Source organism: Rhineura floridana, chromosome 15 (assembly GCF_030035675.1).
Source record: "Rhineura floridana isolate rRhiFlo1 chromosome 15, rRhiFlo1.hap2, whole genome shotgun sequence".
In the NCBI taxonomy this organism is placed as follows: domain Eukaryota; kingdom Metazoa; phylum Chordata; class Lepidosauria; order Squamata; family Rhineuridae; genus Rhineura; species Rhineura floridana.
In genome coordinates, this window is record NC_084494.1 from 39,131,698 (window position 1) to 39,159,495 (window position 27,798).

General features: G+C 47.5%; 1 protein-coding gene across 2 annotated transcripts in view; it reads left to right on the forward strand.

Moving 5' to 3' along the window:
- The window catches only part of SAE1 (SUMO1 activating enzyme subunit 1), a 28,683-nt gene extending 1,879 nt beyond the window's left edge, over positions 1-26,804 (forward strand). The window contains exons 2-9 of one of the 2 annotated variants that reach the window (XM_061597434.1): positions 3,128-3,239; positions 9,185-9,358; positions 9,687-9,829; positions 10,139-10,238; positions 19,288-19,393; positions 24,848-24,992; positions 26,104-26,173; positions 26,520-26,804. In XM_061597434.1, coding sequence (XP_061453418.1) covers positions 3,128-3,239; positions 9,185-9,358; positions 9,687-9,829; positions 10,139-10,238; positions 19,288-19,393; positions 24,848-24,992; positions 26,104-26,173; positions 26,520-26,612 — 943 coding nt within the window. In that variant the 3' untranslated portion in view covers positions 26,613-26,804. The remainder of the gene's footprint in view (positions 1-3,127; positions 3,240-9,184; positions 9,359-9,686; positions 9,830-10,138; positions 10,239-19,287; positions 19,394-24,847; positions 24,993-26,103; positions 26,174-26,519) is intronic. The other variant, XM_061597435.1, reaches the window with a different exon arrangement.
- The last annotated feature ends 994 nt before the right edge of the window (positions 26,805-27,798 follow it).

The following is a 27,798-nucleotide window of genomic DNA, read 5'->3' on the forward strand; positions in this document are numbered from 1 at the left end:
GAGGAGAGGAGAGGGGCAGGAGGAGGAGGAGGAGGACTCTGAGAGGGGTTTGAAAGCAAAACCAAAGCCATAACCCTAGAATTAAGACAGTAGAAGCAAACGTGGCTGCATAATTGGTGCAAGGCAGGTAAAACGCACAGAACTTAAAGATCTGGGAAATACAGGAAGGGGCTGGTGCAGCTGCCTCCATAATTGATAATAAATAATTGATTTTGAGTTTCAGTGTTTCAAAATAAAATATACAGGATGAAATTACAATGTACCATTTGTAATTCAGTAATATGAGAGCAGTGGTCAGGGGTCTGATTACTTTTGCAAGGCACTGTATATGACCATCACTGAGGGTAGCTTCCAACAGTTTAAAAGCACCATATCAGAATAAAACAGTGTTTAATGCACAGCTCAAACTATGGAATTTGCTCCCACAAAATGTGATGGCCACCAACCTGGACAGCCTGGAAAGAGTGTTAGACAAATTCCTGGAGGATTTAGGCACCAGTGGCTCCTCACCATGATGACTGTTGTCACTCTACTGGGAGAGGCCCCCGGATGCCACTTGCCAGCATCACAAGTGGGGAGAGCACGGTTGTGCTCAGATCCCGCTTGATTCTGCTAGAGGTCTCTTCTGATGTTCCTCACAGAGATCATTAGCACAGCCATCTTTTAAAGCCAGTTGCTACTTGCAAGGCAAAAGGTCCTTGCTAACTGGTGGGAGGCCACTAGAGAGGAGCCTACCTGAGCCTCGTGGAGCAGCCACTTAGAAGGCTCCATCTCTTCTAGCCGCTGGGTGGCGAAAAGGCTCTTTAGGTGGTGTCTAATTGGGGCTGCATTAAAAAAATACGTGTCAATACTCTACAAAGAGCTACCAGGCTGCTTGTAGCACAGCAGCCATGGCTGGTCTTGTCTGCCACAGGGCTGCCCTCCCTTTCAACTCCTGCTGTGCAGGAGTTTGGGGCTTACTTGTTGGGGGGGTGCAGTGTGCCACTCCTGCTCCCCTCTTGCCTTCCCTGTGCTGCTGCCTTGACTCCTGCCAGCAGATGCCTCCTGTTGGTGGCTGTGCCCACCTGGGGGCTACTCCTGTGCAAGTGGCCCTTGGTGTGAGTCCTCCTGGAGTAGAAGTGCAGGTGCTTAATGACCCTTTAATTCTTCCCCCCCATCCCCAGGGGGCTTGGGAACACCTGCCCCCCCATCTCAGGCTCTGTGCGGCCCTTCTTTCTTGCCCCCCCCTCAGCTTCTGCCTCCAAGAGATTTAGCGCTGAGACCCCTTGGTCCTCTCTCCCCCCAGCGCGCCACAATAATCCTGCAGCCTTGTTCTCAGGGGCTCCTTATTGCAGCATAGTGCCCTCCTCTGCCACGGCCACGTACTGTTGGCCCAGGAAGGCCCTTCCCCTTCAGCAGGTGCAGCCTGTGCTCAGGTGCCCATTGACCCCCTCAGAAGCACCACTGCTGCCCTGGCCAGGACCCAGTTCCTCCTCAAGCAGCCCTCCTGGGGGTCCAGCTGGCCTCCCCCCCCAACATCTGCCCCACCCCCTTCCGTGGCAGGCTCTGGATTTGGGCCCCACCACTCTGCCCACCAGCCAAGGACACTTCCGGGCCCAGCATTTGGTCTCCTCAGCAGGGGCCCCAGAAGGTTCTAGAGGCTTCTTCCTCCACCCGTAACGGCTGGGGAGCTGGCTATTTCCCTCTGGTTCTTGGCCTTGCCCTCCCACCTACCCACCGTTGCCTCAGAACATTTGGGCCAGTGTTTGGGTGCCACAGCCTGCCAGGACTCCCACCCTCCCAGTCTGCCCCACAGATACAGCCGTTGCCCCTCCTACAGTTTTCCCACCTCAGACACCCCTTCCCCCCCGAACAGCTCTCTCAGAGCTTCTGCTTGTCTTCATGTAAGGGAAATTCAACAATGGAGGAGTTGAGAGGGAGGGGAGAAGCCCTATTATTCCAATGCCATATGAGCAAGGTGACTTGTATTCTACCTTAATTAAAATAGTTAATTATGAATGCAATTCCAAATATTTGTTTTGAAGGGTTTTTTTTTTTAGTACTTTATCATTTGTTTGCTATCATGGGCTCTTTGGGAGGAAGGGCGGGATATAGATTTAATTAATTAATAAAACCCTTAGCAACACATAATGCCTCCTTTTGCACTGAAAACTATTTGGATTGGAATCCACATCTCAGTGTCATGTATGCACTCGGAAGATGCAGAACACTATTTTACTACCTTGAGTGTATTTAAAAGCTTTCCAGGCTGAAGTTTCCTAGCCAGCTAAAATTTAAAGATCTAATTAAAACAACTTCAAATCCCCAGCAGCTAAGACAGAGATAAAGACAGCAATAAAAACAAGGAATAGCAGAAACAAAATTATCCATTAAAATCTAGGTAGAATAAAACTTTCTTATCTAGTGATGAAAAGACAACAAAACAGGCACCAGCTGAGTGTCCTGTGTTTGTGTGTGTGTTTTTATGCTGGTGCCACTGCTGAAAGACCCCCTCTGCAGTTGGTTCTGAACGTGGGGCATGCAAAGCGTGACCTCTCGACTTGGATCTTAAAAACAGGCAGGCTCATGAACAGGAGGGAGGTAGGTTGCTCACTGATAGATCAGTGCTGATTCCCTGGAAAATCTTATTTATTACGTTTTTACAACTTTTACCCTGTCTTGCTTTATCAGATATACTCAAGGTGGCTATCAAAACTATCAAACAATGAAAACAAATAAAAAACAAGTAATTAAAAAGCAGCAGTAGAATAAAAGCAAATATGCAATGAAGTTTAAAGAAAGTTCACCTAAAAGCAGGTGATGAAGGCGCCAGGATTCTGCATTTTGGGCACCACAACAAAAAAGGCCCTCATTTCTCATGCCAACCACACATCTGGTGTGTGTGAGGGCACTAAGAAACATCTCACGGTCTTGGGCCTTTTTAGAGCTTTAGCATTGAAACTGTCACCTTGAACTGAGCTGAAATACAGTTTGATCCAGTCTCCTGGCCTCAGGTAAAACCTGTGTTCTGGGCCAGTTCTCTTTATTTAGTAGTGTGGCTTTTGTGGGTTGAACTGCATTGCTGCCTCATATCAGAGGCCCTCTTATTCACACCAGGGCACTAATGTCTGCTTCTTATTCTCTGCAGCCTACGGGCATCTCGGGTGCTGTTGGTGGGCATGAAAGGCTTGGGGGCAGAAGTAGCCAAGAACCTCATCCTGGCAGGAGTCAAAGCCCTAACTATGCTTGACCATCAGCAGGTGGGTATTCTGTCTTGCCTAATGGGCAAGGAACAAATCCTAGTGGGCCTTCTGAAGTAGGGGAATCCTTTCTTGTGTTCTCTGTGGACCTGTGTATCCCCTAATCCTGGAATGGGAATTTTGATGTATTTTTATCTTACTTTTCAGGCATCACCTCTCTGGAATCAGTCATGAACTCAGTACAGTGCTGGTGGTGGCAGACCCTGTATATATAGCCTAGGGACTGTTGTGCCAATGTGTGCCTGTTGTAGAGAGTTTCTCTTCTGGGATGTGTTCTTGGATAGTATACTATATTTTCTGGCTTGATCACATCATCCTGACCCTGTGAGGATTTTTCCCAAACTTGCTGCAAATTTACAAAATGGCTGCTATACTTCCTTACTTCATAATTGTTATTTTTTTCAGAAACAGTTGATTTTTGGAAAACAATTAGTATAAAGATTGTTCCTAAGAACATTTTGAACAATGTCATGAGTAATGCTTATTGCCTTAATGTCAGTGTTTTTTAATGAAAATGTGATGTTATGAATTAAGTGTCAAATATGCCACTAATTCCTAGATCAAAGAGCAAAATAAGTAAAATGTTGATGAATTATAAACCTCTTTGATACTTAATTCAGTTATTACCACAACACATATTGGGCCTAAACACTAGTTAAATGGATTTTGGTAAACATTGCTACCCACAAACAAAATCTGAAGCAAGAAATTATGTTAGCATAGAATTTGCAAATAGTATTTCTTGCACACGTCTTGCATGTGCAAGGAATGGGAAAATATTAGAAAGACTTTCTTCAGTGATACGAGGCAACCATTCACCATCTTCCTCTGTGAAGCTGCCCTGGGCTGCTGCTGGGAGGAAGGGTGGGATATGTATAAATAAATAAATAAGCCTTACTGAGAGGGATTAAGGGTTGTGATATATTCAGGTATGTAATACCACCTTTATTGTTGCAAAAGGAACAAATTCAGGTGAAGCATCACCATGTATCTGGCTTTTGACACTTTATAAGCTTTTGACGCTCCAGGATATTGCCAAACGTGTTTTTCTTCTTCCAAAGTGAGAGTTGTCAACCGTGCTCAGGAAAATTTTCAGGAGACCATTCACTGTCCTGAAAGAGAACCAGCATTATATCATGTATCCTTCTAATGCTAGAAACGGTCTTTCTCCTGATCAAAGTTTTCCACTGATGCATGCAGTGGTTTATTCTTTACAGTGAGTAGTACTAGTGGAATCCTGTGACCATCACCAAGAGCAGCTATTCTGGATGCAAGCAAATAATCCTGTCGCTGCAAGCAGTTGTAACGGATACAAGGCCAAGGCCATTCAATGATGTTAGTTAGGAGCATCTTGAATCTGCAAGTTTCATGGATTGATTACGTGTAAAAGTTTTTTTGCTGCTAAAATGGACCACATAGTAGATTATCTGAAAGATAACATCACTTTCCCTGTGCAGTCCCACAGATGTTTCATTTGTTGGCATTAGACTGGAAAAAACTCTTCCTATTCCTTTGGATGATTCACTTAGTAATTTGACTGAAACTTTCAAATCGTGCTCATTGCAAAACTTGTTGCGAAGGTCAAACTGGTATTGACTGCACACCTTTTACAACAGTTCTGCACTTTAAAAACATTAGTAGCTCAATTTTCCCCCACAACTTCTGGCAGCTTTGCAGTTGATGAAAAAAGAAACTGATTTATTTTTTCCCTTTGGGATAAGAAAACATTAACTCCTCCCCAAAACTCCAAATTGGTAAAATCCTCAGCTGCTTGCTATTCACATACTCAGTAGTTGGCATTCAGCATTTATTTATTATTTATTTATTTAGCTTAATTTATATACCGCCCTAAGCCCGAAGGCTCTCTGGGCGGTGTACAAAAAGATAAAAACAAGCACAATATATAAATACAATAAATACAATAAATAATAATAATAATAAAAAAACAATAACGAACCAAACAACATCCAAAATACGGAAATGCTGTTTAAAATACACTTTAAAATGCCTGGGAGTATAAAAAGGTTTTATGTATGTTTTCATTCATACAGGAACACAGTTCAGAGAGCGAGCATCCTTTTGAAGGGAACTCCAGCTTTTCAAGTAGCTTCTGAAAAGCGCTCTTGTCGGTATGACTGTCTTCAGTTATCTGTTTTTCAGCAGATCTTCTGTGTTTCAGCAATTAAACCCTCATACACTGAATGGTACATGATATTAACAAAGACACTCTTCATTCTTTAATGTGCTTGTTCAAGAGTGCATGATTTTTAAAACTATCAAGTTGTACACAGAAATAGCTAGCTCTGTCACATTTACAGATTCTGTACAGTCTGGTGTCACCTTTGTATGACTTGTAGCAAATAATTCACCGGTTGTCTGATGTACTGTGTTCCTTTCTACAGTGCATAAACCCATTCAGATTTCTTCTCAGGTTGTCCACCATTTCCACCGTCATCATTGTCCTGAGTAACTTTCCTTATCGGACTTGCTTTCAGCACATAAGGCCTGTAGCAATCCCTGTGGAAACATAACATGTTTTAGGAGACCGTCTCTACACTTTTGTCAAGCAGAAAGTGAGTTTCCACGGCCATTGTCTGTCATATACAGTCATTTACCATGAACATCACATTTGCACAAGATCCATAGGGATGCTTGCTCAGGATCTGTCCCTTTTTCTTTTAGCTGGTGAACACAACACCTTAATCCCTTCCATTATGGGTAACCTCAGATTTTATAAAATGGCATTACCTGGAACAAGAAAAAACATTTAAGGCAATAAGCATTACAAATGAAATTGTTCAAAATGTTCTACGTAAGTTTATACTAATGATCTTCCTAAAATCAATGGTTTCTGGAAAAAAAGACAATTTATGAAACAGAATTGCAGCCATTTTGTAGATTTGCAGCCATTTTGGGGAAAAACTGACAGGGTTAGGAAGATGTGACCAAGCCAGAAAATATCTTAAGAACACATCCCAAAAGAGAAACTTTACACAGTATAGGCTCATTCGCCAGCAGGCACATGGCTGGCCCTTGCACTAATAAGTGGCAGTGATGTAGCCCTTATTCTTAGGCTTACTGACTAAAAAGACAAAGCACCTAAGGGGGAACAGAGTGGAGGGGAAAAGCGGAGGAGGGAGATCAGTTTAACAAGTTATAAACAGGCATTTTTGAGAGCCAGTGTGGCGTAGTGGTTAGAGTATTGGACTACAACCTGGGAGACCAGGGTTCAAATCCCTACACAGCCATGAAGCTCTCTGGGTGACCTTGGGCCAGTCGCTGCCTCTCAGCCTCAGAGGAAGGCAATGGTAAACCACCTCTGAATACCTCTTACTATGAAAAACCCTATTCATAGGGTCTCCACAAGTCAGGATCTACTTGAAGACAGTCCATTCCATTTTCCCAAACAGGCATTTATATCTAGCTGGGGCCAGGCTAACCTTCCCTTGCAGGAGCCTTTCTTGCTTGGATAGAAGGTGGTGCTGTGGCAGAGGGCGGAGTGTCTTCCCGGCCCCTCACTTTGCAGCCCAGAGCAACTGGCAGTTAGACCTGAGTGTTCTTTCTGTCAGGGAGAGGAAGGGACCTCCTTGCAGCTGCTTGCTCTTTGGTTGATGACCGAGGCCAGTCTGATTTTGCCCCTTTATACTCCAAGGGACGCAAACATATGGAGGATTTTATTTATGTTACAAGCCAGGTGGCTGAGTCTCAGAAGCCCACTTTCCTTCATTGGACACTCTTTTATTCACACACATCTTCCTCAGCCTTGCTTGGGACCTCAGAGGCCCCTTTGAGGAGGAGGATCTGGGGAAAGGTAGAGGTGTACTCCTCCATTGCTGTGTTGTTTTGACTTCCACGGCTGTCTTGAGGCTGAATGAATGCTGAGTGAGAGGAGATCCTTGGGCAGGAACACGCATCAGCCATAGTGGAATTCTATAGTCAGATGGATTTCCTTGTTGGTAGTGTTGCATCTCTTGTGTTCAGGGCTGGGCACATGTGGTGCCAGTTCTCAGATAAGGGGTTGTATCCAAAGCTAGGCATTCTCAGAGCAGACCCATGGAAATCAACGGACATGACTAACTCGGTGCCATTCATTTCAATGGGCCTATTCTGTGTATGCCTAGCATTGGATACAGCCTAAATCATCTAGAAATATACTAGCTCCAGATGAGGGATGCTTGCAATCAGGTGTAGTAAGAAACCTAGGAAATAAAAGGCCTTACTTAAAATAGGCAACATGAAGTTTTATACAAGGGAGACAGTTGTAGTAGGGTAGGGAAATAATATTTTACTTAGATAAGTAGTGGATGTGGAAAGCAGGTTTAACTTTCTGACTGCAATTCAGCAGTGTGACTTTGGAGCACAAAGTGGAGCTTTCTTCATGTGGGTGATTCCAACAGGCCTGTTAGTCAGGAGGTGAGCAAGAATTTGTGTAGTAGGATCTGCGCGGCAGAACAGAAGTGTACAGCTGGTGTATACTCCCTCAGAGTAAAGGCGCTACCTGCTCTTCTGTTCTTAGACAGTGTTCAGAGAAGTGTTCCAACTGTTTGGCCAGCTCACATCTTTTTTTCCCCATAGCAGGGCTCCTGTGGCTCCGACAGGTGCATGACTGAATTTTCAATAGCTGGAGGTTTCCCTATTACATGTCTGTATAAGAAGTAAACATGTTGACTTTCTGCATGTCACACAACCGTTAAAGGCATAGAGAAACCCTGCCAGAGAGCAAGGTGGCAACCCTCAAGTTTGCCATGGCTTGAACTGATTAACATCCACATGCTCTTAAATTAGTGTAACTAAGGATAGATCAAGTGGTAGCAGTTGGAATTCAGATGGTGCCTTGCCAGGCTGTGCACCAGTGTTTGGCTGTGTTATATTAGGGCTTCAGCTACACCTGGACTTAGGGGAAATGAATTAAACTTCCTTCTTTTGTGTCATGTATCTCTTAAGAGCATAAGCTGTTGTTATTATTATAATGTCCACCAGGGCTGTGGAGTTGGTACGCCAAACCTTCGACTCCAACTCCGACTGCTCTTTTTTTTTCTACTCTTCCGACTCCACCCAAACTTGCTTCCAACTCCACAGCCCTGGAAAGGGCTGTAGATGTCTTTTTAAATTGGAAGCTCTCATAGAAGCATTTTTATCGCTGCCTGAATATGCGCTGATCTTGGCATCACAGCATTTGTCTTCATCTGGGTCCTGTGTCATACACTGACACACAAAATGTTTTCCATCTTGAGTTATGGTGAAATGCTCAACTACAGCTGACTTCATGGGAAGCTTCTTTGACATTTTGAATTTATATTTTAAAACATTTGTCAATCAAAATTTATTTTGGAGTTGGAGTTGGTACATTTCTACCGACTCCGACTCCACCCAAAATTGCTTCCGACTCCACAGCCCTGATGTCCACTACCGCAAGCACTTTGGCACAAAGGTGGAATGTAAATGTGATAGTGTGGCTAGAGGACTACAAGAAGGCAGCCCCAGCCAGCTTTAAATCGTTATTGAGCCCTGAAACTCACCAGGCAGCCAGTCACTTGGATGGGAACCTTGTATGTCTCCTTTACGCCTTGGAAGGAGGGTGGGATAGATATGCCATAAATGATAAATGGAAAGCAAATGTCTGTAGCCCACGTGATTGCATAAAATAAGTAACAGTTCCCTTTGGAAATGTGCCTTCCCTCTCTGTGTTTGGCAAGTCTTGTGAGGCGGTGGTGGTACAGGAGTCCCTCTTGGGCTCCCTATAGCTCCCCCTCTTCCCTTATGTGCTTTTGCTTATCAGGGATAAAATGCTAGATGTCCATGGTTTGTTTTGGTGTATGGCTTCAGGTAAGGCCAGGTGTCCTGGTGCTGTTGGTTAACCTCCTGGGCTGCCTGGGATTTTCCCCAGCTCTGATTACTTCCTAGCCCATTCTGAAGAAAAGATGCTTCCTGCTACCCCTACCCAGGTGTCACCAGAAGATATGCAAGCACAGTTTCTGGTCCCTGCGGGATCACTGGGCAAGAACAGGGCAGAAGCCTCGCTAGAGCGTGCTCAGGATCTCAATCCCATGGTTGATGTGAAAGCAGACCCTGAGAACGTTGAGCTGAAGGCTGAGGAGTTCTTCACCTGCTTTGATGTGGTGAGTTCCAGTGGAAGCTTGAGGGGAGATTGAATGCATGAGTGTACTTGGCTCAGACCTTGATGGGTGCAGGTTGCATGCAGGTTCCCAGAGCCAAACGTTCCCATGATGCCTTTGTTCCCCGATTGCCCTCTCTAGCACCTGTGAGATGCCTGGGCACTTAAAGCAGAGGCCAACAGACCAGCGGGGAGGTGGTAGGCAATTACATACCTTCTCTGTCCTTCAGTAGAAGGACATCCCACAGACCCCTCGGGGCAACGTTTGCCTCTTCTGTGCTCCACAGTTTGCAGGAAGCTGATCCTGTGGCTCTGTGGCTTTTGCTTTCTAGGTCTGCTTGACATGCTGCTCTCAGGAGGTGCTTGTGAAGGTCGACCAAATATGCCACAAGAATGGCATAAAGTTCTTCACGGGTGATGTCTTTGGTTACCACGGCTACATGTTTGCCAACCTGGGCGAGCACGAATTTGTGGAGTGAGTCTTCCTGGGATTTGGGATATCAGCTTGGGGCTGGGAGCTTGCTGGAAATTGTCTCTGAATTGGCTTAGAGGCTTTTACCCACACGGCTGGGAGCAGGTGCTTGGAAAACCCATCCCACATCACCTCTAGAGTTTGGCCACTGGAGGGAGCCAGAGAGTCATCCAGTCCATGCATTGTCCTCTTTGCAGCTCCACGCCTGCTCTTGACCTGTTGAAGCCAAGGCAGCATCCTTTGGACAAGAGTCCACCAGCAGCTAGGGTGATGAGAAGGGGTGTGATAGTCATTTGTCCTTGTGTCTTGCAGAGAGAAAATGAAGGTTGCCAAAGCCAGCCAGGGAGTGGAAGATGGACCTGACAAAAAGAAGGCCAAGCTGGATTTCACAGAGACCACCCTAGTGAAGAAGGTGGGTGGGAGAGCTGTACCTGGGGAGCTCAGTGGCCCTTTGGAGCAGAGGCATGGGGATCGATGCCTGCACACAGCAAGGCCTTGCTCTTTCATGTAGAAATCCCTAGACTGTCTCATTTCTCTCTGTTACGCAGTTGCCACATAGCTGCATTCCTGGTTGCCATCCAAAAATGCCACTGAGCTGAGTCGGCCTCCCCTCTCCCTTCAGGCAAGTCTACCCTTGCAGGCTGCCCAGCAGGGCATTAGCTGTCAGTCAAATGCTTCTCATTCTTTGCTTGACTTCCCAACCAGTTTGCAGTCCTGGCCCTTCCCTTTAGTGAGAGTTAGTAATGCCTGCACCAGAGGCGGGGACCCTGTGGCCTTTCAGATGCCTTTCAGAACTTCCATCGTTCCTGACTATTGGCCATGCTGGCTGGGAATGACAAGAATTGGAGTCCCAACAACATCTGGCGGGTCACAGGTTTCCTGTCCCTGGGATAAAAGATGCAGAGATGAGAAGGAACAATTCAGGGTGATAAGTGGACCTCTGGTGAAAGCCCAACCTAGCCTTGGGTTTGGGCAGATCACAGTCTTGGCCTCAGATTTCCACCTCTGTCCAAAGTGCTGACAGCAAGGATGTTGTGCACTGTTGTTTAAATGGACAAGAGCAAAGGTATTCTGGATGCTAATTACCCCTTGCAGAAGCCATAGTTTCTGCTTCAGCAAGGCTCGCTGTTCTATATGCTTTGTTGTTTAATCTGTCACAGTACTGGTAGAAAGTATTGTTAAAGGTAAAATAACCAAGCATATAGAAGAGCAAGCCCTGCTGAAGCAGAACCAGCATCTCTTCTCCAAGGGTAAGTCCTGCCTCACTAATCATAGAATTGTAGAGTTGGAAGGGGCCTATAAAGCCATTGAGTCCAACCCCTGCTCAATGCAGGAATCCAACTTAAAGCATCCCCAACAGGTGCCTATCTAGCTGCCTCTTGAAGGCCTCCAGTGTTATAAAGGCCTCCCCCCCAGGTCATTGGTTCCATTGTCATACAGCTCTAACAGGAAGTTTTTCCTGATGTTCAGCCAAAAACTGGCTTCCTGCAACTTGAGCCCATTATTCGGTGTCCTGTGCCCTGGGACGATCAAGAAGAGATCCTGTTCCTCCTCTGTGTGGCAACCTTTCAAGTACTTGAAGAGTGCTATCCTCCCTCCCCTCAGTCTTCTCAAGGCTAAGCATGCCCAGTTCTTTCAGTCTCTCCTAATAGGGCTTTGTTTCTAGCCCCCTGATCATCCTCGTTGCCCTCCTCTGAATCTGTTCCAGTTTGTCTGCATCCTTCTTAGAGTGCGGTGTTCAGAACTGAACTCTAATCTATTAGAGTTCTTTGAGAGAGTCAACAAGCATATAGATAGAGGTGATCCGGTTGACATAGTGTACTTGGACTTTCAAAAACCTTTTGACAAACTACCTCACCAAAACCTCCTGAATAAGTTGAGCAGTCATGGAATATGAGGAGAGGTCCTCTTGTGGATCAGGAATTGGTTAAGTAGCAGGAAGCAGAGAGCAGGAATAAATGGGCAGTTCTCCCAACAGAGGGCTGTAGAAAGTGGAGTCCCTGAAAGATTGGTATTGGGCCTTCCTGTGCTTTTTAATTTGTTCCTAAATGATCTAGATTTGGATGAGCAGTGAGATGGCAAGTTTGCTGATGATACTAAATTGTTCAGAGTTAAAACAAAAAGGGATTACGAAGAGCTCCAAAAGGACCTCTACACTGAGTGAATAGGCGGTAAAATGGCAAATGCAATTCAGGAGCAAAAAATCTTAATTTCACATATACACTCATGGGGTCTGAACTGGCAGAGACTGACCAGGAACGAGACCTTGGGGTCGTAGAGGATAGCCTGATGAAGATGTCAACCCAGTGTGCAGCAGCTGTGAAAAAGGCAAATTCCATGCTAGGGTTCATTAGAAAAGGTATTGAAAATAAAACTGCCGATACCATAATGCCATTATATAAGTCTATGGTGTGGCTACATTTGGAATTCTGTGTATAGTTCTGGTTGCCACATCTCAAAAAAGGTATTGTAGAGCTGGGCAAGGTTCAGAAAAAGGCAACCAAAATTATCAAGGGGATGGAGCGACTCTCCTGTGAGGCAAGGTTGCGGCATTTGGGGCTTTTTACTTTAAAGGCGGTAAGAGGTGACATGATAGAAGTGTATAAAATTATGCATGGCATGGAGAAAGTAGATAGAGAAAACTCAACACTAGAACTCAAACCAAAATCCGTTCAACTAATTCCTGGCACTCACAAGAGAAACATCAAGACTGCCACTGACAACAGAAATAGCAAACAACAAACATAAAATGGAGGGGGATCAATCAGTTGTTGTCACCTGCAAGGTGTGCGCTATGTTCATCTTCTTAACGGAAACCAGGCGCGATTACACTTGCAGCAAGTGCAGATTGGTGGCGCTCCTAGAAGAAAAGGTTAGGGGGCTGCAGCAACGCATAGACACCCTGCGACTTATCAGAGAAGATGAGGACTTCCTCGATAGAACACAAGAGGAATTAAGGGAGCGACACAAAGTACAGGAAGAAAGTGGCAAGGAAGAACAGGACTGCAACAGCAACAAATCCCCGTGGAGGACTGTCACTGTAAGGGCAAGGAAAAACAGGAGGGATTCAGAACTGATGCAACTAACAAATCACTTTCAGTGTCTCTCGGCAGACAGCACCTCTGAAGAGCCTCAACAAACTCACCTGCATCAAGAGACACTGACTGCAAAGGAAGACTCCACACCCTGGAAGAAGGAAGCTGATGCAACCACTGCTCGCGGCAAAAAGAGGAGGGTGCTGGTGGTTGGAGACTCGTTGCTCAGGGGGGTAGAGGCACTGGTATGCCAGCCGGACAAAATGAATCGGGAAGTCTGTTGTCTCCCTGGGGCACGCATCCGGGACGTCACTGACAACCTGCCGAGGCTCATCAGGAACAAAGACCAGTACCCCTTTCTCCTCATCCATGTGGGCACGGACACGGCCAGAAACACCTTGGAACAGATCACCTTGGACTATGAGGCTCTGGGTAGGAAGGTCAAGGATTTTGGGGCGCAGGTGGTCTTCTCCTCAATTCTTCCCGTGAAGGATAGAGGACTACAAAGGGAAAGGAAGATACTGCAGGTCAACAACTGGTTACGCAGATGGTGTCGACGGGAGAGGTTTGGATTCTGGGACCATGGTCTAAGCTGCTTGGAGGGGGGACTGTTGGCAAGAGATGGGCTGCACCTCACGAGGACTGGCAAGAATCTCTTGGGGAGAAGTATGGCAAAACTCATCAAGAGGGCTTTAAACTAAAGCCTCTGGGGGATGGAGATGATAGCTTAAATACCGATCCAAAGACAGCGGGTTGTAAACGCAAGGATTTGAAGGGTACAGGAGACACTGGGAGAGAGAAAGGGATGCACGGCAAAGCTCACGGTATATTAACGGAGGAATCCAATCAGGACAAAAGAGACTTCTGGTGTCTATATACCAACGCGCGGAGCTTGGGAAACAAGCAAGGGGAGCTTGAAGTCTTAGTGCATCAAGGCAAATATGACTTCATAGGGATAACAGAAACTTGGTGGGATGACTCCCATGATTGGAATATAGCCATTCAAGGATATAAACTCTACAGAAATAATAGAAGCAACAGAAAAGGAGGGGGAGTAGCGTTATACGTCAAAGACAAATACACCTCTATGGAAATCCAAGAGAGCGAACAAAGTAGAGACCATTTGGGTAAAAATAAATGGAGAAACAAATAAAACCGACATGGTAGTAGGTGTCTACTACAGACCCCCTGGCCAAGAAGAGGTGGTAGACGAGGCCTTTCTCAAACAAATCTCTGAAATCTCAAGGAGGCAAGAAGTAGTAGTGATGGGGGACTTCAACTACCTGGATATCTGCTGGGAGACAAACTCTGCGAAGCACAAAGCCTCCAACAAATTCCTGATGGGCCTTGGTGATAATTTCCTCTTTCAAAAAGTAGAAGGAACAAGGGGATCGGCAATCCTGGACCTGATCTTAACTAACAGGGACGAATTGGTCACGGGAATTAAAGCAGTCAGTACCCTGGGGGAAAGTGACCACGTAATGCTGGAATTCGGGATTCTGGGGAAAGCCAAAGAAGAATATAGTCAAACATGGACCTTGGATTTCAGGAAAGCCGATTTTAGCAAGCTCAGGGAAATGATGGGTAGGATCCCGTGGCTAGGTAGACTAAAGAAAAAAGGAGCCCAAGAAGCGTGGGAGTTCATGAAGAATGTATTACAAAAAGCGCAATCGCAAACAATTCCAAAGAGGAAGAAAAATGGAAGACATCGGAAAAAGCCAGTGTGGCTACACGGAAGACTGGTGGAGGAGGTAAAAGTAAAAAAGAGCATGTATAAAGAATGGAAGGAAGGACGCATCACCAAGGAAGAGTACGGACGAGCGGCTCGGGCTTGCAGGAATAGCGTAAGGAAAGCTAAAACCCAGAATGAGCTGAGGCTGGCGAGGGAAGCGAGGAACAACAAAAAGGGGTTTTTCAGATATGTTCGAAGCAAGAGAAAGACCAAGGAAATGGTGGGACTGCTGCTCAATGAAGATGGCAAAATATTGACAGATAACGAGGAAAAAGCAGAACTGCTCAACGCCTATTTTGCCTCTGTTTTCTCCCAAAAAGGGAACAGTGTGCAACCTTGCATCGGTAGCAATCTCAGTAAGGGGTTGGGACTGCAGTTCGAGATTGATAAGGAGATAGTCAGGAAATACCTAGTTAACCTAAATGAGTTCAAATCTCCAGGGCCTGATGAACTGCATCCCAGAGTATTGAAGGAACTTGCGGATGTACTCTCAGAACCTCTTGCCATCATCTTTGAGAAATCCTGGAGAACGGGAGAGGTGCCGGAGGATTGGAGATGAGCAAACGTCGTCCCGCTCTTTAAAAAGGGTAAAAAAGAAGATCCGGGGAATTGCAGGCTGGTCAGTCTGACTTCAATACCAGGAAAGATATTAGAACGGATAATAAAAGAGTCCCATTGGCAACTATCTAGATGACAGTGCTGTGATTAGAAGGAGCCAGCATGGGTTTGTCAAGAAAAAATCCTGTCAAACTAATCTCTTTTTTTGATCGGGTCACTAGCTTAGTAGATGGTGGAAATGCTGTAGATGTCATCTATCTAGATTTCAGCAAGGCGTTTGACAAAGTCCCCCATGACCTTTTGATTAGCCAACTCGTCAAATGCGGACTACATGGAAATACTGTCAGGTGGATTCACAACTGGTTGGAAAACCGTACTCAAAGAGTGGTCGTCGGTGGCTCTGCTTCGGACTGGAAGGAGGTCTCGAGTGGAGTGCCACAGGGTTCTGTCCTGGGGCCGATACTCTTCAACATTTTTATCAGTGACTTAGATGATGGGGTGGAGGGAAGCCTTATGAAGTTTGCGGATGATATGAAACTGGGAGGGATAGCTAACAAAATGGAAGACAGGAATAAAATCCAAAGGGACCTGGATAGATTAGAAAATTGGGCTGAAATTAATAAAATGACATTCAATAAAGACAAATGCAGGATTCTGCATTTAGGCCAGAAAAACAAAATGCATGGGTACAGGATGGGAAATACCTGGCTTAGCAGTAGTGTGTGTGAGAAGGACCTTGGAATTGTAGTGGATCGCAAGTTGAACATGACCCAGCAGTGTGATGCTGCGGCAAAAAAGGCAAATGTGGTTTTGGGCTGCATAAACAGAGCTATAGTTTCCAGGTCGAGGGAAGTAATAGTCCCACTATATTCTGCATTAGTCAGGCCTCATCTGGAATACTGCGTTCAGTTCTGGGCGCCTCATTTTAAGAAGGATATAGACAAGTTGGAGCGGGTTCAGAAGAGGGCGACGAGGATGATAGCCGGTATGGAGAACAAGTCTTATGAGGAAAGGTTGAAGGAACTTGGCATGTTCAGTCTGGTGAAGAGAAGGCTGAGGGGTGACATGATTGCACTCTTTAAGTACCTGAAGGGCTGTCACATAGAGGAGGGTACAGATTTGTTCTCTGCTGCCCCAGAGGGTAGGACTAGGTCTAATGGTTTTAAGTTGCAGGAGCGTAAATTCAGATTGGACATTAGAAGGAACTTCTTGACAGTAAGGGCAGTTCAGCAATGGAACCGACTGCCTAGGGAGGTGGTGGGATCCCCTTCGCTGGATGTCTTCAAGCAGAGGCTGGACAGCTATCTGCGGGAGATGCTCTAGCTGTGGATTTCCTGCTGTAAGCAGGGGGTTGGACTCAATGGCCTACAAGGCCCCTTCCAACTCTATGATTCTATGATTCTATAACTCGTGGATATCCAATGAAGCTGAATGTTGGAAAAGTCAGGACAGACAAAAGGAAGTACTTCTTTACTCAGCGCATAGTTAAACTATGGAATTTGCTCCCACAAGAGGCAGTGATGGCCACCAACTTGGATTGATTTAAAAGAGGATTAGACAAATTCATGGAGGAAAAGGCTGTCCATGGCTATACTTTGCCTCCATAGGCAAAAACAGTATCCTTCCAAATACCATTTGCTGGAAACTGCAGGCTTTCCCATAATGGGCACCTGGTTGGCCACTGTGAGAACAGAATGCTGGACTAGATGGGCCATTGGCCTAATCCAGCAGGCTCTTCTTATGTTCATATGTAAGGACTAATTGTTATAGAATTGTGGAACAACCTCCCAGAGCAGATACGCCTGGCGCCAATGTTACTATCTTTTCGGCGCCAGGTTAAAACTTTCCTTTTCGCCCAGGCATTTTAATCATTTTAACCATCTTAATCATGTTTGTATGTATGTATTGGAATTGTTTTAATTTAATATTCTGTATTTTAATTGCATTTTAATGTGTTATATGCTATTGTGTTTTTATGTTGTTTTGTTCTTGTTAACTACCCAGAGAGCTTCGGCTATGGGGCAATCTATAAGTTTAATGAAATAAATAAATAAATAAATAGAGACCTCTGCATTTCAGCCAGAGCTGTGCAGATCATATGCTAGGGATCCCCAGACTCTGTGATTGAAACAGAGAATGTCCATTGTGTAAACTATGTCCTGTATAATTGTGCTTCCAAGATTCACAACTTCAAATAATTTTGGCATATTTCCTTAAGGAGTCTGGTGGTGGTGGTGGAGGGCCATGGAAACCATTCCTTGAGGATCGAAGGATTGTGTGAGAGGGGTGGAACTATGGTGGATGGACATGATCATCGACAGAATTGATGGGCCATTTATAGCTGCCTGTTAACAAATAAGCTCAGGAAGCAGAGGACAATGCCTGGGTGCTATCAGCTAGGCACTGGGTGCCTCATTCATAAAGCCACGTCCAGTCAGTGCCCATGAATTCCTGAAATTTATTTCTACAATTGAGAGTGCCAGAAATCAGGTGGCTGGCTGCTTCTATATCTTTTAAATAAATAAAATTTGCCAGTTTCTGAGTTTGTATCGCAAGCTGCTAGTCTTAGTAGTCAAGCCTGAGTTAGTGGCCTGACTTGCATGTCACACTAAGCCAAACCATGGCTTAGTGCAAATGTGCAGGCACCCAGAGAACATGGCTTCTTCACTTGTCCCCAGACTAACTCTTCAGACTAACCGTGAGCTGTAACAAAGGTTTGTCCTATGGTTTATAGCTCATGATTTGTCAGAGACTGCTGAACCATGAATGAGCCTGGCTTCAGATGGCATAAGCCAAAGCATGGCTTAGCTCAGTGTGGCTCAGCTGCCAAATGACCAGGGAGGAATGAAGCACCTGTGATCTTCTCTTCCAGAGTCCTCATGCTTGTGACGTGCAAACCAGACCTATGTCAGGCTTGCCAGGTGTACAGCCCTATTATGGTGGTAATTGGGTGACAACAAATATCGGAGGACACAAGCAAAAGTATTGGGCAAAGCTCAGTGTCAAGGAACACCTGCCTGTTTGGTGAGGTGGCATCTCTTTGTGCCCCATTGTCAGAGGCCAAGCCCTCCAGAGATCAGCCTTGGATCCTCACTTGCACACCAGAGCTCCATTGCCTGTGTCTGGTATCTTGTGTAAATGAGATTTGTTCACCTGAATGAGGGAAAATGGGCTTTGTAATCATGAGTGGACCCAGTCCAGAGCCAGTAGGTGACACTACTACTACTGTCAGATCAGATCCCTCCTTTCCTCCCCTTATCTCCAAATGAAAGGTTCTGCAGGGCTTCCTGACCTGAGGTGGTAAAGGACCCTTTCATATATAAATGTTATTCTTCAGCCGACCCTGCACTCTATGTGAGTCTCCAGGTGAAGGAGCTATAGGAAGAATATCAAGAATATGCCTGCAATGAACAATTGGGACAGGGCATCAATTGATGGCTAAGTCAGCCAGTTAAATGTGTGTTAGATGAACATGGCTCTGATAAGGTTTTAGGGGAAATGGTCCCTGTTTGCTTTTGGGATGCAAAATAGGATGAAGTGGGGTCCATTCTTACTTTCTCTGGATAGTAATTGTCTCAATTCATGCTTATGTCCCATTTTGCTTTGTAACAAGGATTTTAAGCATTGACATGAAAACCTTAACTGTAGTGCACAGAGATTCAAAAAACCCTCTCCAGAGACAGACTGGTCCATGTGGACAAGACCAGTTCCCACAGCCTTGCTTTGTCTGCACTCCTGGATTTCTTGGCTGAGATGCCTGATATTCCAGGGGTTCCACTAAGGTGTAGAGCAAATGGGATGGGAACGCTCTCAGATCCTATTTCCATCAGACAGGAACTGTTGGCCTTCAAAGTATTCTCCTGTTTCTAGGTGCACACTTTGTTCAGGGTTGGAAGTTGCCTTGAGGGAATATATTATGTGGGGAGATAGCAAAAGAGATTTACAATTGTTCTAGTCTCTCTCACACACACCACACCACACCTCTAGACTGAATCCATGGTTCCTCCTAGCCACCCTGTAGCCCCTTGTCCTTGCCACTGTCCCCTGGAAAGAGGAAGCTGCTTGCGTTGTCACTTCATGCCCCAGGGACGTGAGGGCAGTTGTGTTCATTCATCCTCCCTCCCTCTGTTCTCCAGCGTGTGAATTTCTGCCTCCTGAAAGAGGCCTTGACGGTCAGCTGGAGCAGTGAAAAGGCTAAGGCTACCTTGAAGCGCACGACATCAGATTACTTCCTGCTCCAAGGTGAGATGCCCCTTTGAGGTAAGAGTGAGCATATACATTGGGGGGGGGCTATGAGCAGGAGGGTAATGTAGCCAGTCACATGATTGCCTCCTAGGATCATATGACTCCTGGCCTGCAAAGACAATGGAGCTGTGTCCGGCTTGTCAGCACGTGAGCCCCTTGTGGTCCCACAGAGCAGTAGGAGGGTACTTCTATATGTGGGCAGCTGAACAAGCAAAGGACTTGGGACTATCTCTGGAACAGGGCAGGCATTCATGCCTAAAATGGTTCTACTTGGTGGTGCAAGGACCCACCTCTCATCCCTGGGCATGGGTATGCATGCATGTGCCTGGCATGAGAATGGCGTGCTCCACCTTGTTCCCTGCCCCTTTCTCCCAGAACTTGGGTGCCCAAGGCAGAATTGCTCTATCCTACCAGGGAATGTGGACCCTCTTTCCAGTGTGTTATTATTCATTTGGAGTTCAAGGTCGCTCTTGTGGCAGCAACTTCAGTCTGTACAGATAAAAGAGATGCTTTGTATCTTGGTCTCACTCCAATCAGTAGCAGCCTATTTTTCTCCTTTTACCTAATTGTTCATCCCTTATGGGGGAGGCTTTAAGCCCCCTGTGCTTGGGAGGGGCTCTGTATGCAGGAGAAGCCAATCTTGGATTTTCCCCCCAATCAGGTTTCTCCAGTGGGGAAAGGGAGAGCACATGGGCATTCCCGTGGAGGGTTTTTCAACAATACCACCGGGAGAGGAAGTTCCTCCGTCAAGAATTTTGCCCCCTTCTGTGCTGCCGCCTTAGGGAAAGCTTACATGGCTGTTCCCCTTGTCCTCTTGTACTAATGTGCGGTCTTAGTGCTCTGAACAACTTACGTCCTGCTGTGCAGCTCCAGGGTTGATGAATTCTGAATTATTCAGTGTACATGTGTGGGTTGGTCTGGTAATAGGTGTGGGGCCCTGCAATATTTCAGCTTTACTCTGACTAGCACCAGACCAACCCCACTTGCTACTTGAATGAGATCCCTGGCAGAATATGGCAATGGCACTTCTGGAAAGGGACCCCAAGGGCGGCAGTGGCTTCTTCTTTTATTTTAAACTTCCATGCCCGCCCTTCCTCCCAGAAGGATCCCAGGGCGGCAAACTAAGGACAAAACTCTAAAACATCTCAAAAACTAAACATCTTTAAAACATATTTTTAAAAAATCTTTAAAAACATCTTAAACAGCAATTCCAAAACAGATGCAGACTGGGATATGGGCTCTACTTAAAAGGCTTGTTGAGGGAGCACAAGAGCGGGTGCACCAGCAGGCAAGCCATTTCCTGTGATGGGCATGGGGTGCTGACTCCCAGTTTCTTAGGTTTTTTAAAGTTGAGGTTTGTAAGAAATTAGGATAATGGCAGCCAGCTAAAAATACCTTCCAGGGCAGCCGTTCCCAGTCTTCCTGCCGGCGTGGAGTGTGGTTTCTGTTGCCAGGGTACCATGCAGAGTGGCTTGCTGGGTTTTTTCCTCTACCACCATCTGGTAAACATGGACTTCATGCTGCCACACCCTCTCCGCAGGGGTGATGGACCTATTAAAATGGTCCGCCCCAGGCGCCTGATGGATCCTGATGGATTCCTGACTGCGCTAGGGGAACTGGAACCTGCTGAAGGTTGCCCGGTTGAAACCCTGGTGATGGAGTGGAATGGAAAGATCACCGGGGCGTTAGACCGGGTGGCTCCGAAACGTCCTCTCCCCCTGAATAGAACTCAGTTAGCACCGTGGTATACACCACGGCTGCGTATTCTGAGACAGGAGGTGAGACGACTAGAACGCCGGTGGCGGAAATCCCGCTCCGAAGGTGTCTGGACACAAGTTAGAGCAGCAGTAACTGCCTACCAAGTGGCAATAAGGACAGAAAAGAAGGCTTTCTTTACTGCCTCTATTGCGTCTGCAGAGTGCTGTCCCAGGAGGTTGTTCCAAGTGGTCCGAAGCCTGGTCGGTCCAGTTGCTCAGGAACCCTTGGAACAGTCAAAAGCCTCCTGTGACACTGGCTAAGCACTTTGCTGATAAAATCGAACACATACGGAGCTCGATCCTGTGCGCCGTGGATACAGTGAATGAATCGGAGTTGACCGGTTGCATGCCGGTATGCTGGGATCATTTTCAGCCTCTCTCTTCTGAGGATGTGGACAAGGTGCTCTCGACTGTAAGGCCTACCACCTGTCTAACTGACCCTTGCCCATCGTGGCTCATCATGAGATGCAGAGAGAAGTTGGGTGAGGGGAACAAGGCGGTGGTAAACGCATCCTTGAAAGAGGGTGCGATGCCATCAGCCCTCAAGGAGGCAATTGTAAAGCCCATCTTAAAGAAGCCCTCCTTGGATCCCCAAGTTTTTAATAACTTTCGCCCAATTTCGAATTTACCATTCTTGGGCAAGGTCATTGAGTGAGTGGTGGCCAATCAGTTGTCGACACACTTGGATGAAACGGATTACTTAGATCCATACCAATCGGGCTTCAGGACTGGTCACGGAACTGAAACAGCCTTGGTCGCTCTGGTAGATGATATGAGGAGGGCATTAGATAGGGGAGAATTTACCTTCCTTGTCCTCCTCGATCTCTCAGCGGCTTTTGATACTGTCGACCACAGTATCCTTTTATATCGCCTAGAGGGATTGGGAATAGGAGGCACTGTATTACGGTGGTTCCGCTCCTTTCTCTCTGATAGATACCAACAGGTGGCATTGGGGGAGGAGGTTTCAGACCCTTGGCCTCTCAATTGTGGTGTGCCACAGGGTTCTATCCTCTCTCCCATGCTATTTAACATCTATATGAAGCCGCTGGGGGCAATCATCAGGAGATTTGGGCTGCAGTGTCACCAATATGTGGATGACACTCAGCTCTATCTCTCATTTAAATCTTCACCAGAGTTGGCTGTGGAGACCGTGTCCAAGTGCCTGGAGTCCGTGAGTGGATGGATGGGAAGGAATAGGCTGAAACTGAACCCCGACAAGACCGAGGTACTGCTCGTGGGGGACAAGAGAAGGTTTGGAACCGTTGACCTGAAATTCAATGGGGTGAGTTTACCCCTAAAGGACCAGGTCCGCAGCCTCGGGGTTGTACTTGATTCCAAGCTGTCCATGGAGGCTCAGATTTCGGCTGTGAGCCGGGCAGCTTGGTACCAGCTACACCTTATACGTAGGCTGCAACCCTACCTTCCTGTTCATCAGCTCCCACTGGTAGTACATGCCCTGGTCACCTCTCGATTAGATTACTGTTATGCGCTCTACGTGGGGTTACCCTTGAAAACGGTCCGGAAACTACAACTTATTCAAAATGTGGCGGCTCGATTACTCACAAACAGTCGTCGCTGGGACCACATCACGCCAGTGTTGTTCAATCTACACTGGCTTCCAGTTGTTTTCCGGGCCCAATTCAAGGAGTTGGTTTTAACCTTTAAATCCCTACACGGTCTCGGCCCAGTTTATCTAAAGGAGCGCCTACAACGCCACCAATCATGCCGCCTGACAAGATCGGCCACACAAGGCCTTCTCTCAGTCCCGCCAACCAAAGCAGCTAGGTTGGCGGGCACTAGAGAGAGGGCCTTTTCAGTGGCGGCCCCCACCCTCTGGAACTCCCTCCCACAAGATCTTCGGCACGTCTCTTCCCTGAATATGTTCCGCAAGGCCTTAAAGACCTGGCTTTTTCAGCAGGCTTTCGGGACTTCTGGGGAGGCTTAATATTCTTCTGTTTTAAATGCCTCCTATTATGTATTGTTTGCTCTTATAATTTATATATTTCACTGTATTTTTATATTGTATTCTGCCATATTTATTGTATGTACGTCGCCTAGAGTGGCCACTGGCCAGATAGGCGACACATAAATTAAATTTATTATTATTATTATTATTACCACGTGCTGGGTTTTTTCTCCATAGGGATGGTTCCCCAGTAGGGGCTTGATGAGAACTTAAGAAGCTGTCAGGCCACTGGTTCATTGAGCTCAGTATTGTCTACCGTAACTGGCCATGGCTATCCAGGGTTTAAGGCAGGGTATGTTCCCAGCCCTGCTTGGGGATAGAACCTGCATGCAAAGCAGACAGCCTATCTCTGGCCCTTATCAGAGAGTGATTTCCAAGGCAGGCTTTTTGTTTTGGCGCAAGACGGACGTGCTCCTGTAACTGTACCTCTGCCCCTCGGGCTTTGCTGACCTGCCCCAACTGAGTGATTCCAATTTTCTTTTGGCAGGCAGGCAAGAAGGGAATGGAATGGAGTGGGACCAGTAGGCTGTGATGGCTAGTGGGTGTGGATTTGTCTGGGGACAGGTCTAACCTTAGTGGCTGGTCCTTCTAGTGTCTCATCGCTAAAGTGGTGGCTGAGTACAGATATCAAGGAATCCTTCAAGAGAAAAGGTCTCTGTCTTGTGAGCACAGGATTCCCCTGTGCGCCACTAGGCTTATTTTCAAGTCTGTTAGTTTTGTTCTGGATACAGGTTGCAGAAAGAGGGCTTGGGACCCTGCAGGTCTGTTGAGAGGTGTGCTGGGTGTAAGCGTGGAGGAGGGTCTGGGGTCTGTCCTGCCATGCCATTTCCTCTGTCCCCTGATGACTGAACCTCTGCAAACTGGAAGCCATTTATGAAAAGGGATTCCCATCTGGTGTTGCATTCCCCCAACATACCCCCTTAAGGGCCCTATAGAGACTGCTGTTGCAGGAGGGCGTACACAGGGACTGCCCCTGCCTCCATGGGCCAGGGTGCCTGATTACAGGCCAACTACCTGCTGCAATAGTTGGTTCAGACAGGCACTTGGAGGCACTGGGTTTGTTTGTTTAGTTATGTATTATTGCTTTTCTGTCTCACCTTTCCTCCAAGGAGCTCATGGTGGAGCACACAGTTCCCCCGTTCACCCTCACAACAACCTTGCAAAGTAGGTTAGGCTTTCATGACTGGCCCAAGGTCACCCAATGACCTTCATGGTCACATAGGGCCGTGAATCTCCCTTGAATTAACCTTAATGAGCAAGTGGGCTAGGCAGTTTGTGTGCCCATCTGCATAAGCCTATGTGACCCTCTGTATGTTCTTGGACTCTTCATGTGTGTGTGTTTGAGTGAGTGAGAGAGAGAACTACTATGCAAAGCTGAAGAAACTTCGTGATGGGTGGTGTGGAGATGGCTGTCCGTGGGACTTAAGGAAAAGGCCCTCATTGTCCGTGGAACCCAAGGACTGTTTCCTTGGCCAGTAGTGCAAAGTGAGAGTCTTGTAGTAGCCAATTTTCAGTGGTCCTCAACAGCTGTAGGGGCCTAGCACAGCTAGAGGCACCATCAGACTGTGTTGGGAATGAGCCCAGGGGTTCCCAGATAGGAGTGTCATCAGGGCTTGGGATGTTTCAGAACCTCTCAATGCAGGGGGTCTTGGCATGAACTTGGGTGCAAATACTGATCTCTCCCTCTTGCGAAGGTTGTGATGTTGCTTTTGCCACCTCCTCTTACAGTGCTCCTGAAATTCCGGACCAAAAAGGGTCGAGATCCTTCCCTGCAGAGCTACACAGAGGATGCAGAGGAGCTTTTGCAGATGCGAACCGATGTGCTGGCCTCTTTGGGTGTTGGGACTGACCTGCTCCCTGATGACTTTGTCAGGTGGGTGGTGGCCCCCTTGAGTCTGCTTCCCAGAGGGCATGCACAGGGACTTGCCCCTGCCTCCACGGGCCAGGGCCCCTGATTACAGGCCATGGCTAGACTTTGCTGCTGCCTTGTTTTCAGCCCATACCTGAGTTAGTGCATCTAATCAATGGTCTAGCGGGAATCTTTCTGGATTATGGAGGCCTTGAGTGTCCAGGTGGCAATGTCCTTTTCCCGGCCTGAGCTGGTTGGGGAGCCAGTGTTTTGGGAAAGATGCCAGGTGAGGGTGCTCCATCAGAAGAATGTCTCTCCTTTGGGGATCGGGCTGGATATTCCGAAGGATTGCCCGGGGCTCTGCGTGGTCACTGATCTGGCTGTTGTGCTTCGAGCAAGGCTTCGAGCAGCCTGCCCTGTTGAGCTGCTCTGAGGACTGCCTGTCCTGCTCCACGCCACTCACAGGGCGGCTTGTCTGCTGGCAAAAGCTCAGCCTGTTTCTCCTATGCACCACCCCAAGTTCAGGCCGTTAATACTGAATGTGAAGCAGTTGCTGGGCAACCTGGGTGTTGTGGTGTGTCCTGCCCTGGAGGTTCTTGGGGGAACAGCAGTGGGGCTGGAGAGCAGCTTTGTGGCCTTGGGAGCTTTGCATGGGTGAGGGTAAAGAGGTTTTTGCATTCCTCCTGGAGGGAGGTGGGCAGCAAAAAACCCGCCTGTGCCCCTGAGAAGAAACTTCTGAGTCCCTTCCATTGGCATGTTACTGCACAGAATGTTTGGGCAGGAATGTGGCCTGCTGTGGGGATGAGCGGCTGGGGGCTATGTTTAGCAAGGCTGTTTGGAGCAAGTGAGGGGGGCACCCTGCCGAGACCCCTTAGGACTGTGTGGAATGCCCACTAGCTGGGTGTGCAGTGCATAACATTGGGCAGGATTGTGTTGCCTGGGCTACACTAGACCATGGGGGTCCTTGGCCTGGCTGCCTCCCTACAAAAGGTGCCTCTTTGGCCTAAAATGCTCTCCTTGCCTTATACAGGACACCACGCTTCTTATCTGTTGGCTCCACAAAGAGGCATTTCCACATGTTGTCAGCTCCTGCCCCCCCCCCCCACCTCTGACAGTTCTTGTTTATGTCTCTCAGCTCCTGCTTCTCCGAAATGGCTCCTGTCTGTGCTGTGGTTGGAGGAGTGCTGGGTCAGGAGGTTGTCAAAGTGAGTGTTCTCCGTGTCGTAAGCACGTGCCCCTTTGGGTGACGGCCCTAGATTGGGGTTGGGGTTTCAGTTCCCACAGAGGGCGATTCTTGCTTTGGTCCCACCCATCAGCAGCACAGCTGCAGGCACTATCTCGTGTCTCTTCCCCCCCCCCAAACTGAGCATTCCTGGGGAAGGGTGTGAAGGATCTTGGCCTCCAGAGAAGTGAAACCCCTCCTTGCCCCTGTGTGATTGTTACAAGGGCCCTCTCTTATCTCCTGTGTTCTGGGACTGGGATTGACACAGCTCCCTATTTGCTCCCATGACTTTGCATCTCTGCTCATGTTGCCCCCACCCTTCTTTCCAGGCCCTGTCTCAGCGGGATGCTCCCCTCAACAACTTCTTCTTCTTCGATGGCATGAAGGGCAACGGAATTGTGGAGTGCCTGCTCCCGAGCTAAGACTGGGCCAGGACCCTGTTAGTAGTCCTGGAGCAACTTGGGGCAGCTCCATGACTTGCCATGGGCTGTCGTGTCCCATGGCACCCGTGACCCTGGGAGGCATGGGCTGTTGCTGAGGAGACCCCCTCTCCTCCTGTGCTTCCCCCCACCCTGCTTTGGCTTAAGCACTCAATAAACTCTTTATTTTAGTAACTTGCCTTTCCTGCAGTGAGTGTGACTGGTGCAGAAACTGCCGCGCAACCCCTCCCTGTTGAAATAGGGAGCGGGCTGTGGAGACCATCTATCTCTCTGTTTGTGCCCCTGCTCCAGGGTGCCATGAATCTTTTTGCCTGGCTGGAAACAGGAGAGTGTTGGAACAAGGGAATGGACAGTGGCCAACTACTGTCTGGGCTGAGATTGTTGGGTGCTGCCGTGTGGCTTGGCAGAGCAGAGCCTGATGGCCTTGCCCAGTGCCCTGGTCACACATGCCTCTTTGTTCAGTCTCTGACTTCAGAGGGTGTGGGGGCTTCGTGGTCAGACAGTGTGTAGGTCAGCAGAAAGCAAAGGTGAGCTTGGCCAACGAGGCCTATCTTTATCTCTCGGAATCAATGTGGGTTGAAATGCCTTCTTGGGAAGCAGCTCCTGCTTGGTGGGGCTGCTGTTGGGATGCAGGCAACTCAAGGCTCTTCCTTCCCGCAGCAGCAGCTACCAGGCCTGTGCTGTTTCAGCGTGGAAGAAAGGTAGCCTTAACCCTTGGCAGGATGTTTTAGGGTGGAGACTTCTGCTTGAGGCCCCAAAGAACTTGGCTGCTGCTGCTGCTCTCTTTCACTCCAGCCATTGAACTGAATCAATATGGCTTCCCCTGAAGGGCCTGGCCCTCTTTAGCGTCGCGTAGCAGTCCTTGTTTGCTGCTCAGAAAGACCACTCTAGGTTCCCCTGACACTGCCGTCTTGTTCTCACAGCTCAGTCAACTTTGCTGGACAAGAGAATAGGACACAGGCTGGCTTAGTGGGGCAGCAGCCTTCTCTACTCTGCTTCCAGTTGTACAGAGGCTTTGCACGCAACCGGTCCCCAGTCCAGTCCCCGCTAGCTCCACATAGGGCTCTGACCTGTTGCAAAGCAGCTTTCTATATGCATGAGTGATGACACAGCCCTCCTTTATCAGAAGACCGGCGTAGCTTTTGGAATGCAAATTCTGTCTTAGTCC